The sequence below is a fragment of the Solenopsis invicta genome, chromosome 4 (assembly GCF_016802725.1).
Source record: "Solenopsis invicta isolate M01_SB chromosome 4, UNIL_Sinv_3.0, whole genome shotgun sequence".
Lineage (NCBI taxonomy): Eukaryota > Metazoa > Arthropoda > Insecta > Hymenoptera > Formicidae > Solenopsis > Solenopsis invicta.
Genome location: NC_052667.1, coordinates 10,369,725 through 10,384,318, shown reverse-complemented (window position 1 = coordinate 10,384,318; position 14,594 = coordinate 10,369,725). Strand labels below are relative to the sequence as shown.

At 37.1% G+C, this 14,594-nt stretch overlaps 1 protein-coding gene across 1 annotated transcript in view; it reads right to left on the bottom strand.

The window, feature by feature from the left end:
* Positions 1 to 1,120: 1,120 nt before the first annotated feature.
* Positions 1,121 to 14,594, bottom strand: part of LOC120357510 (nose resistant to fluoxetine protein 6-like) — a 64,910-nt gene continuing 51,436 nt past the window's right edge. The window contains exons 6-7 of the mRNA XM_039448025.1: positions 7,068 to 7,242; positions 1,121 to 1,396 (exon numbers count right to left, since the gene is read on the bottom strand). Of these exons, the coding sequence (XP_039303959.1) occupies positions 1,236 to 1,396; positions 7,068 to 7,242 (336 nt within the window). The 3' untranslated portion in view covers positions 1,121 to 1,235. The remainder of the gene's footprint in view (positions 1,397 to 7,067; positions 7,243 to 14,594) is intronic.

The following is a 14,594-nucleotide window of genomic DNA, read 5'->3' as shown; positions in this document are numbered from 1 at the left end:
TATTGTTTTGTTCATTGAGATCGTGTGGTGCAATAATATAATAGTTATGCAAATATTTCGAAGAAAATATTTATAGAGAGTTTATGGAAGACATCTAATAGTCGTTTAATTTTGGTGTCACAAAGAGGTCACGTCTAATCGACCAAATTTTAAACGTCTATATCAACTGGTTTATTAAACGTTGATTAGACGTTTTTTCAACCTGTCATTTCTCACTGGGCTGTTTTAAACAAGTTTTAAACACACTGTTTTAAATATTTTATTTTAAAGGTTTGCCAGCCCTGATTTTCAGACATTATGGTCATTAGGAATAATAATAAACTGATAAAAAATTTATTTCGAAAATTTACGTTTTTCGATCAATATGTGAATTTTTTCTCCACTTATCCATTCAAATTCGAAACTAATACAGTTATTAATTTAGTTGACAGAATGATTTTATTATTAGATAACGTCATAAATCACAAAGAAAATATTAAGATAGTAAAAAAATAATTTGAATAACAATTGCTTTCTGAATAACATAATCAAAAAGTATGAGTTGGAGGATTAAGGTACTGTCGGAATACAACGAATGTAGTCAATGTAAATATTGGTTACTTTAACGTTAGAAGGTGTAAACACTACAATGAATTGATGATTTAATGAGATTATCAGCTACAGTCTTAACAAATACGGTCTTAATGCATTCTTCACCGTCCCGAATAAACTGATAAAAATTTCTTAAGCACAAGGAAAGAACAGAGATTGTATACAGTTTAGAGTGCATCGATTACAAGTAAACACTGTCGTAAATTTTGAAATTTTGACTTCAGATTTGGATTCAGAGATTCAAAGTCCTATTAGGTATGAAGTTGTAAAGAAATTAATATAATGAAAGAAATAATTATTTTATTTCTAAAAGATATTATATATATTTGATATCGTGCTTCAAATTGTTAAAGATTAATTTATTTTATTTTATTCAGAACATAATCTTCAGATACAAGCGATTAATTAAGTCATTTATATTACTATGTTACAATATTTTTATTACAATTTTTCACTGTTACGCCACTTTTATTTTCTTCTGCTGCGAGTTTGAATGATTTTTCGCATCAACAGACTATATGGTGTTTCCATTATTAATGACAATAAATAAGAGCAAAAATAAGTAATTATAAAGTATCCTATAAATAAGATAGTCTGAAAATAAAAGAAAGTTGTAATAATAACAAGTTGCTCTTTTTAGAACTTTAGATTCGCTTACTTACCAAGGACAGTAAACTGAAATGGATGGGAACTTCACTCTGCCGGCTAAGTGAGTGTATAATTATAGGATTTAAGAGATAAGCACAGTACGATAATCTGCTGAAAGGAGCCCAGCTTTTGAAAGATAAAAACCGATGAATAATTCCTGTCAAACATTTGATGATTAATCTAATATTTATGTATATTTTAATGTTATATTAAAAATAAATTATAAATCATATGCGGCTTACGAATTTATTGTACACTTTATCCGTGAAAATTTAATAAAGATTTTTTAAAATATTTTAAATAGGATTTTTGCATGGAAAAATTTTAATAAAATTTAAATGAAATTTCAGTTACATTTTGTCGACTTTTATGTTCATTTTATAACATTTGGATCAGTAATTTTAACAAAATTTTATCACAAATTTATTAATTTCAATAAAATATCATTAATTCATTATTATGTAATATCTGCGCTTTTTTTGGTTACAATTTTATTTGTTGCAAAGTTTCATTACATTTCCATAAAATTTTTTTTACTTTTTCTGTAAATGGTATTAATAATTTTTCATTGAAATTTCAGTACATTGAATTCTTATTAAAACTCTTATGTATCTTTATTAAATGCAGAAAATTATCTTGTCTAAAAAATATAATTAAAATTTTATTAAAATTTTGTCGGACTTGGTGGTGCGATGGCGTGCGAATGTGGATGGAGAAAAAGTGAAGCTGAGTATGAGTGTTGTAGTATATTAGGAAGAATTAGGAAAGTAAAGAGGTATGAACTAAAGAGGTAGGAAGGTAGAGAAGACGGGTAATTGGATGCAGAATTAGGGGAAAAAGATATGTGGAGATATTGGAATATATAAGAGGAAGGAACAAAAATAGGTTAGAGCGGACAATGAGGCGGGAGAATCCGGGAGAACTGGTAAGGTAGGAAGGTAACGGTTTAATTAAACAAGGAAGGTAAAGAAAACGAAAAGGGTAACGGTGTGCAAAGAGAAAGAGTGATAGGAGAAATATTAGAGAAATAAGACGATAGAAACAAAGGCAGAAACAGCTATAGGAAAAAAAATATGACAGGTAATGCTAGGAATACGGCAGAATATGGTTTATGGAGAAAGGATGGCATATTTTAAATGTGAGAATGAATAAATGGAAGGAGATTAATTGTAAGGAATGTATAGAGGTACAAAGACAATGAGAAAAATAATAGTATAGGAAAGAAGTAGCAAAGGAAAATGTATACTAGGATATAAGATAGCAAGAGGATCAGGTATAGATATAGGTATAGATATAGAAATTGTGAAAGCAAATGTAAAGGAAATGGAAAATGTAAAGGTATGGATGTATGTATAAGTAATTGTTAATTAAGGATTCTGAGCGGCTTGGTATAAGAAGAAGACAGAGGGAACTCAGATCATCGGCCGTTGGAGATTGATAGTACAGGCAAATTAAGCCGAAAATCGTCAAATAAACAAAAAAATTGCGAAGTGGCTGTAACTTTCTATACTCATAAACAAACACATTCTTTTGAAAAATCCGATGAGTCCCGAGCATTAAATGTTGTGCTCGACCCGAAATCCAGGTATAAAGACCCGGGCGCTCCCCAACGACGTAACGGTCTCCGGCAGTCGACTAAATGCTTGCGTTCTGGTTAGTTGTGTTTTAAACAGTGTGCGTGTAGTATCATATATTCATACAAACACATTCTTTTGAAAAATCCGACGAGTCCCGAGCATCCAATATTGTGGTCGACCCGACATTCAGGTATAAAGACCCGGGCGCTCCCCTCCTCAACGACGTAACGGTCTCCGGCAGTCGACCAAATGCTTGCGTACTGGTTAGTTGTCTTTTAAACAGTGTGCGTCTAGTATCGTATGTTGTAAGATATTTCGGTTGAGCAGTATTAGAAAAACTTGACAATCAACAATTATTATTGTGCATTTTAAACATTCTGTCGGTGGGTTTGTATGTGCATGAACACTTTTCAATATGACTGAAAACAATGAGTGTTTTATTTGTGAAAAACCCATTTCGGATGATGCTGTAACGGTTGGTCTAGAAGCCATACAAACTTTAAGAAATTGCAGCAAAGAACGAGGAGATGGCAAACACCAGTTACTCAGCGAAAGTGATTCGATAGTTGTCCATAGAAATTGTAGGAAAGATTATACAAGACCAAGCAATGTGAAAGTGGCAAAGAAGAAATTTTTTGATGATGAAGCATCTACGTCAAAATTGTCACCAACAAAAAAAAAATTAAGATCTCAATCATCATTTGATTTGAAAAGTACATGCTTTTTTTGTACGGAAAAAATAGATGAAGCTTTTCAAGAAAAACAGAAAAAATTACCGGTAAGCAGAAGAATGTCAATCACTACTGTCGACAATGTAAGTACCCAAAATAGTATTATAAAACACGCTAATGAGAGAAATGACAAATGGGGAAGAGATGTCAAGGGGCGTGTAAGTAACGCAATAGATTTGGTCGCAGAAAAAGCTGTATACCACGATAAATGCTACCGAGAATTCTTTCGAGTAAAACGAGAGAAAAGTATCAAGTCTGGGCGCCCCTTGTCAGAAGACGTAACATCTGCTATGGAAACGATTTATAATTATTTAGAAAATAGCGACGATTGTCAATTCTCATTACACGAGTTAATAAATCAAATCGAAGGTTATGTACCGCATGAAACAACTATAAAATATAAATTGAAAGAAAAATATGGAGATGACATAATTATAACAGTGAACCGTAAACAAACTCCCACTGTCTGCTTCCGAAATATTGGACATGCTATTTTAAGTGACAATTGGTATGATTCACGAAAAGTCGGTGAAATTGAAGAAAAACTCAGAATTGTTAAAAAAGCAGCTGAAATCATAAAATCTGACATCGTTGATTGTATTTATGAGAACAAATCTTATCCTCAGAGCACCGAATTTTTGAGTAACATTGAAGACAACGTTCCTGATTCCCTAATGTTTTTTTTTGGAAAAAGTCATCATGGATAAACGAAAATCTAATTCGCAGTTACTAAAAAAAAAATGTGTTACAATAGGACATTCTATAATATCTGCAGTTAAGCCCCGTTCTTTTAATTCACCTTTACAACTAAGTAAATCAGATTAATTTCATTGTTAACGAAATTTCTCCAAAATAAAAAATTCGTGGTAAAACAAGCGATAGATGATGCGGATACACTTATTGTTAAAACCGCAATAGAAATGTCGAATAATGGTCGAACATTTGTAGTCGGCGAGGACGTTGATCTACTTGTTCTCTTGATCGCATTATCACCAGAAAATAAAGATATATTTCTCATGAAACCAGGCACAGGCAAAATCAACAGGACAATTTTTTCATCGTCAGAAATCCAAAAATCGTACCAGCATATAAAAGATACAATCTTACTGGCCCATGCCTTCAGTGGTTGTGATACAACGTCTAGTATATTTCAGAAGGGAAAATTACAAATTTTCAAACTCCTGCAAAAAGAATTTTGATTGGCTAATGTCGTGAAAACTTTCAATGACGAAAATTCAACCCAATCAGAAGTAAGAGATGCTGGTGAAACTGTTTTTTTGATGGTATACGGTGCAAAGAAATTTCGAAATCTTTCGCTTGATTCATACAGATTTGACCAATTTAAAAATTCGCTGCAAAAACAAAAATCAAGGCTTGAATTATTACCACCAACATCAGAGGCAGCTGCACAACATTCATCACGAGTTTTCTACCAAATTCAGTTATGGCTTGGCAATAACAAAAATCCGGAACAGTGGGGATGGAAGAAAATCAACAGTTCGTTGCAACCTATTACAACACTCCTTCAGCCAGCACCAGAATCGATACTACAACTTATCTCCTGCAACTGTACATCTGATTGTTCTTCGAGATGTGGGTGCAGAAAAGCAGGGTTAAGATGCTCGGAAATTTGTAGACATTGTCAAGGAATGCAGTGCCTCAATGCATACATGGAGCCAATTTGCGAAAATCTTGACGACTCCGATACAGATTCAGTACACGAGCATGCGGGCAAAGAATTAGAAGATATCTTTTACGAGGCAGATGCTACCGACTCCGATTTTTTTTAGGTATAAAAGATATGCATGCAATATAATATAATATTTCAATCTACTTAAAAATCGTCACTTATGCAATTAATGTGTATTTTTTTACAGAATATTCACACCTAGAATATCACACCTCGTGAAGCAGTTCTATTAAGAAAATAAATGTACAATTGGATGAAAATGTTTATCACAATCGAATAAAGTATCAAAAGTAATCGAAACAGACCTCGAAACGACCTCGAAAACCTCAGAGTACGAAATTTCAATTTATAACTTTTTATATTTTTTAAAAAATTAAATTTATTTAAATATTTTTCAATTTTGTTTGTTTATTTCAACAATATTATTAACAGAAACAAAATTATGGTACTGTATCTTATTATTTTAGATCTTAGGATGCTAAATTTACCAAACTTGTCAATATTGATAGTGATTTACATGAAACAAAATCACAAAATTATACTATTTACATGTGGGTCTCTGAGAGACCCGTTGTACTGCAAAAGGTTAAGCGTGGCCACTCCAGCACACCCTTTATGGCTAGGGACTCCTTGGTTTCTTGAAATATATACATTTTCAAAGGTCTATACCAAGTTACAGCCACTTCGCAATTTTTTTGTTTATTTTGGACAATTTGCCTGGACTATGAGGTTATAAAACATAAAAGATGGAAGAAGAGGCATAGGAGCCGAATAATAAAAATAAGGAAATAGAATAAATATATAGGACAAGGAGATGACAGAGGTGTAAGCAGAAATGAAAGAGAAACTGGAATTTTAGTAAGAATTGGAAAAAAAGGAGGCTGTTGGATTGTTAAAAAAGAAGAAACGGAACCGGATTTTTTGCCTGAGCTTATAAAGGTTTGGAGAAGGATTGTATGGAACAAGAAGTGAATGCAGAAAGGACGGAAGTGCGACATGGATCTCCTTTGCAGCAACAAGTTCACATTATGGGTAATTCTTGTCACGTTGTATTGGAATGATTCTATAAAGTGCGTAATTTCTGCATTTCTACATGGGGATATTAAGTAATCTCTGGAAAGCTAAGAAGCTTAGAAGCTTAGTAAAGATGTTTGGAAAAGAAGCAGGAAAGAGAAGAGAGAGGAGAGAAAAGGAAGGTAAAAGAAGAACCGAGAAGAAGGAAGGGAGGAATCAAGGAATGAAAGTACAAAGGAAGAAAGAAGAATTGTGAGGATACGCAAAAGAAGATTGTAAATTAGGCTATAAGATGGAAAGAGATTTAAGCATAGATATAGGTGCGGTGCGGTGCGGGGGCTCGTTCGGGTGGACAAGTTTGCTGTATATGTTACGGTGTTTGTTTGCCTGGGCGGATTGTTGCGCAGTGCTGTACTAAGGATAGGTAAAAGAATAAGTATAGGGAAATACAGTTAGCACCGGTAGGTAAAGGTATAGAAGAATAAATGTATAAGGATCAACTGTAAACTAAGTCCCTTTCCTAGCTTTTGTATGCTGAAGGTAAATAAATTCTATTCTTCATTAAAATTTTGTCAAATTTAATAAAATATTAAATTTATCTTTTATCATAATGTTAAAAATTTTCTACAAGGAATTATATCATTTCATTATATTATTCATTATAACAAAACTGCTTTATAAAGCATTAGAAGTAAATTAAATCGTATGTGATGTAAATCACAAATTTATTATATAATATTATATATTTTATGCAGATAAGATAAGAAATCACTAAAATTCATTAAAAGTACACTAAAAATGATTAAATGAACTAACCACCATGCCCAGTAAGACACGCTATTACGATCCATGCCATGCCTACGGCCCAAACACCTTTATACAGTGCAAAATAAATAGCGGCAGGTAGGACAGATATATGCCGCTTGTAAATGCCGAATAACACGACAATGTTGCAAGCACTTCCAAGGCACCAACATAAAATCACGGTTCTCTAAAAGTTGAATTAAATTAAATAGTATGATATGACAAGAATAACTTAAAATTACCTTAGATAGCATAGGGTCATTGCACCAGTCAATGAACAAATAAAAAATTGAACCAGTTAATAAACATTAAAATAAAATTTTAATATAATTACATTTTTTAATAAAAAATGTTTTAATAAAACCTTTATGAAAATTAGACCATAAAAAATACAAATTAATTCGCAATTTAGTATTTTAAAGTTTTATTATTTTTATACTTTTCTGAAATAGCCATTCACTGGTGATTATTCAGCGACTGGTGCAGTGACCCTACAATATTTATAAAAGATTTACAAAATATTTTAGAAATATGTTTATGATCTTAGATTGAACAGTTGATATAAAGATTTGTATAAATATTTAAAAAATAATATTTGGTAATATTTTATAAATATTTTATAAATATGTATTATAAAAGTATTTACAAAAATGTGTAAAATATTTATATTTTCTTCTTTGTGTGCCACACGCTTGCACACGTGATTTTTTCTGCATATATCCGTAGATATATGAGACCTATAGCTTTAACCCTAATTCCAAAATATAAGAAGAGACTTTTCTGTGCAACTTTCCTGAGCTACTCTCGATGGTTTTATCTTCCGAGAGGTAGTGATCGCTTTTAAATTGATTAAAAACCTTTAGAATTGTATATTATTTTGGGTGGATTTGAACTTTGAGTCTTTGATACGCAGAGCAAACTAGTAACTCCTGTCATATTGTTACAAAAATATTTATTTATTTTTTGTATATTAAAAAAAAATAAATATTGAGTGTACAACTTAATTTGGTCCGTTTTTTTGCTTGAAAAATGCATTTATTTGAACGATAACAAGAATTAATATCTTATTCAAAGTATTGTCCATCGCTAGCCACTATTTTTTTCCATTTTTCTAGCAATTTATAGATTTTGTCACGGAAGAAGCATTCATCTCTTAAAGCCAAGAATGAATTGAACCAATTTTTGATACCTTGTTCTGAAGTGAAGCGTATTTCAGTCAAAGCGTTCTGCATCGACCGAAACAAATGATAGTCGGAAGGGGCAAGCTATAAGACGTCTGAGCTATAAGACAGATGAGCCAGAACTTCCCATCTGCTATTTTTCAAATAGTTTTTAATCGGAACAGCAACATGAGGCCGAGCGTTGTCATGGTGAAAGATTATAGACTCGTGTCTGGTCGCATATTCTGGACGTTTTTCGGCTATAGCTCGCTTTAAACGGATCAATTGTTGCCTGTAGAAATCTCCCGTGACAGTTTGACCAAGTTTTAGCAGCTCATAGTAGATCACACCCTTTTGATCCCACTAAATACAAAGCATTACCTTGCCACCATGGATTCAGCTTCGGCGTTAAAATTCCCGGTTGGCCAAACTTTACATACAATTTTTTGCGTTTTGGGTTGTCATAATAAATCCATTTTTCGTCCCCGGTAATGATTCGATGCAGAAAAGACTTCTTTTTGTACCGTTCAAGCAATATTTTGGACATGCAAAATCGTTGTCCGATATCTCTCAGTTTCAATTCGTATGGGACCCAATTCCCTTGCTTTTGGATGTATCCCGCAGCTTTTAGTCGTTTCGAAATAGCTTGTTGAGTACTTTCTAATGTTTTTGCGGGCTCTTCTTGCGTTTAACATGAATCTTGATCGAGTAATATTTTAAATTTTTCATTTTCAAACATTTTTGGTTAACCCGAACGCTCTTTGTCTTCAACACTCAAATTACCACTTTTAAATCGAAACCATTCTCTGCAAGATTTATCCGATAGTACAGATTCACCATACACTTCCACAAGCATTTCCCGCAAATGGTGTTTATTCGGACAAAACTCGACATTTTCAACGCAGTAAAAATTAAACTTGTTGTGCAAAACTCAAAAGCTTGTAAACAATATTTGGTTGACAGATATTGACACTTCACGATACAGCAAAAATCAGCTATTTATAGCATTTAGAGCCATCTTTTGAAAGCGGACAAACTAACTTGTACACCCAATAGTAATAAATATTTATGAATATTTATAAACATCAAGTGCTGTTTGAGCTGCATGTTGTTTAATTATTTTGGAAGCTTTTTAATTTTTCGCATTAATATAATAAAATATGTTTTTGTGACATGTCAGATATATTATTATATTAATACATTATAACATATAACTTCTATAAATATTACATATCCCCGAATTAATTTTTACACAGATAAAGTTTTATTGAATCTCATTTATTTTTGATAATACCTAATTTATTTTCTTATTAATAATTCATTTTTGTCTTTTAATACAATTTTGGAGAGTTATCTCTTCAAGGAAATCATTCCTAATAATATAGAAGACATCAGTTATCTTGCAGAGACATCTCAAATAACCAAATGAGTTTAAAATGCTGTCATTATAGGATTTATAGTAATGGAAGGGAAGTAGCCTACTTTGACAATAGGTGGAAAGTGTGAGCTTCATTTGAGAGATAGAAGGTATATTTCTGTCCTGCTCAAAGACTTTTTCTCTCTGCGCATGTGCCAAGTGAGGCGCCATGTGTTATGTACTAATTCTAAGTTCTCTCTAATTTTTCAGTCATATTAAATAATACAAATAAATGCAAGATATATATATATATATATATATATATATATACGAGGTGTGTTCAAAAAGTATCGCGAATTTTGTGTTTTTTCAAAAATTATTTATTTATTCATGAATATCTATTTTGTCCCCTTCAAAGTAATCCCCATGAGATATTATACACTTGTGCCAACGGTTTTTCCAATCTTCGAAGCACTTCAAAAAATCATTTTTTTTTATCTTGTTCAGCTCCTCCTTCGATGCCGTCTTTATCTCGTCAAGCGTAGCGTAACGTCGTCCTTTCATGGGCCTCTTCAGTTTAGGGAACAAGAAAAAGTCACAGGGGGCCAGATCTGGGGAATACGGTGGCTGCGGCATCATTAGTGTGTTGTTTTTGGCCAAAAAGTCGCGCACAAGCAACGATGTGTGAGCAGGGGCGTTATCTTGGTGCAAAAGCCAATTTTTGTTCTTCCACAAATCCGGGCGTTTCTGGCGGATTGCTTCGCGCAAATTGCGCATAACTTGCAGGTAATATTCCTTATTGACCGTTCTACCCTGTGGCAAGAACTCATGATGCACCACGCCCCTGCAATCGAAGAAAACTGTCAGCAAAACTTTCACATTCGACCGAACTTGGCGCGCTTTTTTCGGTCTTGGTTCGTGCGGCAGCTTCCATTGAGATGATTGAGCTTTGGTTTCCACGTCATAACCATAAACCCACGATTCGTCACCAGTTATGACCCTCTGGAGCAAATTTGGGTCGTCGCGGACAGAGTCCAACATCTCATTAGCAATGTTCATGCGATGCTGTTTTTGGTCGCAATTGAGCAATTTTGGTACGAATTTCGCGGCGACCCGTCTCATGCCCAAATCATTGATAAAAATCGAATGGCACGAGCCAATCGATATGTTTAGGTCCTCAGCAACTTCTCTAACGGTGATTCGACGATTGGCCAATACCATTTTCTCCACTTCATTAATTTTTTCGTCTGTTGTTGAAGTGCTCGGGCGTCCGGCACGCTCTTCGTCGTTCACATCTTCTCGGCCTTCTGAGAACATTTTGTACCACCGATAAACGTTGCTTCGGTCCAAGGTAGCTTCTCCGTATGCCACAGTCAACATTCGGAATGCATCCGCGCACTTAATTTCGTTTTTCACACAAAATTTGATACAGGTTCTTTGATCCATTTTTTTGAATAGGTAAAAATCGAAGACGATCCAAAACACGTGCAAGCAAAGCAGCTGTCAACAATTAAGTGAACATTCAAAATGGCCGAGCTTGTCGGCATAAGTGAGAGACATGAGTACCAACATAACGCCACAAAAAGATCGAAATTCGAATATACGTAACCCGCGAAAATTCAAAATTCGCGATACTTTTTGAACACACCTCGTATATATAGTTAGTTAGTTGATTTATTCGTTCCTTTTTAGGTTACAAATCTTTCTTACTCTATACTTAATTCTAATCTTATACACTATTCTTATCTCTACTTCTTAAACTTATCATAATCCTATCCTATCTTCCCCTATCGCTCTCCTTATACACACACACGGGACCTCCGTTTTCGTCGCCAGTATCGTGCCTCTACATTCCTCCTTACTCGAATCTACATATTTACATCTTTACATTTTCAACCTCCCCTCTAGGTAGCACTCTCTCACTCACTCACTCCCCCCCCTCTACAGTCCCTACCTCCGATCCACCTCCTTCCCTAAATCTCTCTAATTTCGTCACCCATTCCTCCCCCTCCCCCCCTCTCCCAATACTTTCTCCACCCACTCCTCCCATTTCCCCCTTGCCCCCCAGCTACCACATTCCTCCCACACATGCTCCCACGTCTCCACTTCCCCTCCACACATCCTACACAATCTGTCTTCCTCTTTTCCCCAGTATACCCCCTTTCTCACCCCCTCTCCCATTCTGTACCTTGCCATCCTTGCCCATCTGCTTTCCGCCCACCTTTTCTTTAGATATTCCAGAATTCCTTCTCCTTTCACTTTCTTAAACCATCTATTATACCTCGATCCAACAATTCTGTCCCATCTCTCCCTCCTTTGTTTTTCTCTGTCATTCTCCTCTACCTCCCTAAAGTCAAATCTTCCCTCCTCTCTTCTCTCTTCCACTTCCTTCATCCCCCGCACCCCTTTCCTCGAAAAATTCTTTCCTCTCCTTCTCCCACTCCGACAGCTTTCCCCCCTTCTTTATTCTCTCCCTCATTTCCTCCCAGCATCTCCTCGCTAACTCACTTCCTCTCCCATCAGCCAGCCTCCCTTCAAATCCCCATGCCCTTCTGCCCGCCCTCGTTCTCAATTTCTCCCGTTGCAGCTCCTCCCTGATCATGTATCCCGGCGTCCTCCAACTTACCCCCAGCATCCATCTTAAATACTTTTCTTGCACCCTTTCCACTCGCTCCCTTTCCCTCCAACCCCACACTTCCACCCCATATGCCATCACCGTCCATACCAAAGTGTCAAACATCCATATCCGCTTCCCCCAATCTCTCCCAAACTTTCTCTTCCCTATACTCCATACCTGTCCCATTGCAGCTATTCCCCTCTTTACCCTATCCCTCACTTGCTCCCCCTGCCCCCCGTTTCTCTGAAATATGTACCCCAGGTACTTGTAACTTCTAACTTCCTCCACCTCTTTTCCCTCCCATCTCCACCTTACCTTCTTCCTTCTCCCCCCTCCCTTTCCGAATCTCAATATTTTCGATTTTTCCCCATTCACCACTAGTCTCTTTTCCCTCATATACCTTTCCAACCTCGCCATCATCGCCCTCATCCCATCCTCATTCTCCGCCAATAGGACTATGTCGTCAGCGTATGCTAACGTGTACACCTTTTCCCCCCCACCCTTACCCCTCCCCATAGTCCCTTCCTCATGTTCTCTTCCAAGTCCGCCGTCACTAAATTGAATAGCCCTGGACTTAGCGGGCACCCTTGTCTGACCCCCCTCTCCGTCCAAAAAACCTCGCTTACTTCCCCTCCCACCCTCACCCTGCTTTTGGTCTCCCTCATCATCTCCTCACACCTCCATACCATCCCCTCGCTAATTCCCCTCTCCTTCATCGCCCTTACCAACACCTCTCTGTCCACAGAATCAAACGCGGCCTTCAGATCAACAAAGAAGACCACCAATTTGCCTCTCTCCCTGCTAAGCTGCCTGTTCACCAAGTAGTTCAGCACATATATATTGTCCATTGTCCCCATTCCTTTCCTAAACCCCGTTTGATTCTGTGGCACTTTATTTCCCTCTTCCACCTCCCCCTCCACCCTATCCGCTACTACCGTTGCGTATACCTTATATAGTGATGGCATTAACGTCACCCCCCTATAGTCCTCTACCCTTTCCCCCTCCTCCTTCTTCCTTATCGGGACTATCATACCCTCACTCCAGTCCTCGATCCACTCCTCACTCTTCCATACTCTATCGCATATCTTCCATATCGCTTCCTCTAATCTTTCTCCTCCGTACCTCCACACCTCGCTCGGAATCTCGTCCCCCCCTGCTGCCTTCTCCTCTCTTATCTTTCTTATCGCTCTTCTTATCCCCTCCCTTGAGAGCTCCTCTGCTTTTCTTTCGTCCTCTCTCTTTTCTCTTCTTGTCCCTCTCACTACTCTTTTTTCCACTCCCAACAGTCCCTTAAAATACTCCACCCAATCCTCCATCCCGATCCCCTCATTCACATTCCTCCTTTTCCTTCTCTCTCTATTTATCATCTCCCACACCTGCCCTTCTGATCTCGCCCTTTTTGCTACTTCTGCCCACCTCTCTCTTTCTTCCTCTTTTTTCCTCTGACACAACCTATTATGCTCTCTTTTCGCTTCTCTATACCTCTCCCCCCCTCCCCTTTTCTCCTCCACTCCCTCAGCTCTGTTCTCACCCTTCTTTTACTCTCTTTGCATTCCGAATCCCACCATTTTCCCTTCTTTCCTCTCTCCTCCTTCTGCCCCCCTCTCAGTATCCCCTGTACCTCCTCCTTCAATTCCTCCCAGTCCATACTGTCTCGGTCCCCCTTCTTCTCCCATACCTCCTCCATTCTCTCCCCAAATTCCTTCTTTCCTTCCTTTGTACACCTCCATTTCCTCTTCCCCCTCCCCTCTTTCCTTCTCCTCTCCCCCCTTTCCTTAATCCTTACCACCAGCGGAAAATGGTCCGATTCGACTCTGTCTTCCACCTTCACTCTCACCACCCTATCCCAAACCTCTCCCCCCATCACATAGTCCAGAACCGAGTCCCCTCGTCCCCCTGAATATGTCCATTTCCCCTCTTCATCCCCCTTCCTGCAACCATTAAATATATACCATCCCACCTCCTCCATCTTACTTACCAAAAATCTTCCCTCCGCATTCACCTTTTTGTCTTTTGATCTTCTCCTCTCTTCCTCTTCTCTCTCGTTTCTCCCCTCCCACCATCCTCCCATTTCCCCGGTTCTCGCGTTGAAATCCCCTCCTATCATTGTTCGCACCCCCTCCTCCTTTTCTTATGCCCAATTTTCAATTATTTGCCATTTTTCCTTTAAGTCCCCATTGCTATAAACCCCCACTATTCTCCATATCTCCTCTCCTACTCGTACTTTCCCTACCATCAGGCCCTCCATTAGCTCTCCGTTTTCCACTCCTATTACCTCTATGTCTTTCCTTATCCCCATCAACATTCCCCCCATCGCCCTCCCCTTCTTGTTCCTTCTCCCTGCCAATTGCACCTCCCATCTATACCCCCGGGGCAGCCTCTTTTATTCGCTCCCACCCTCTTTT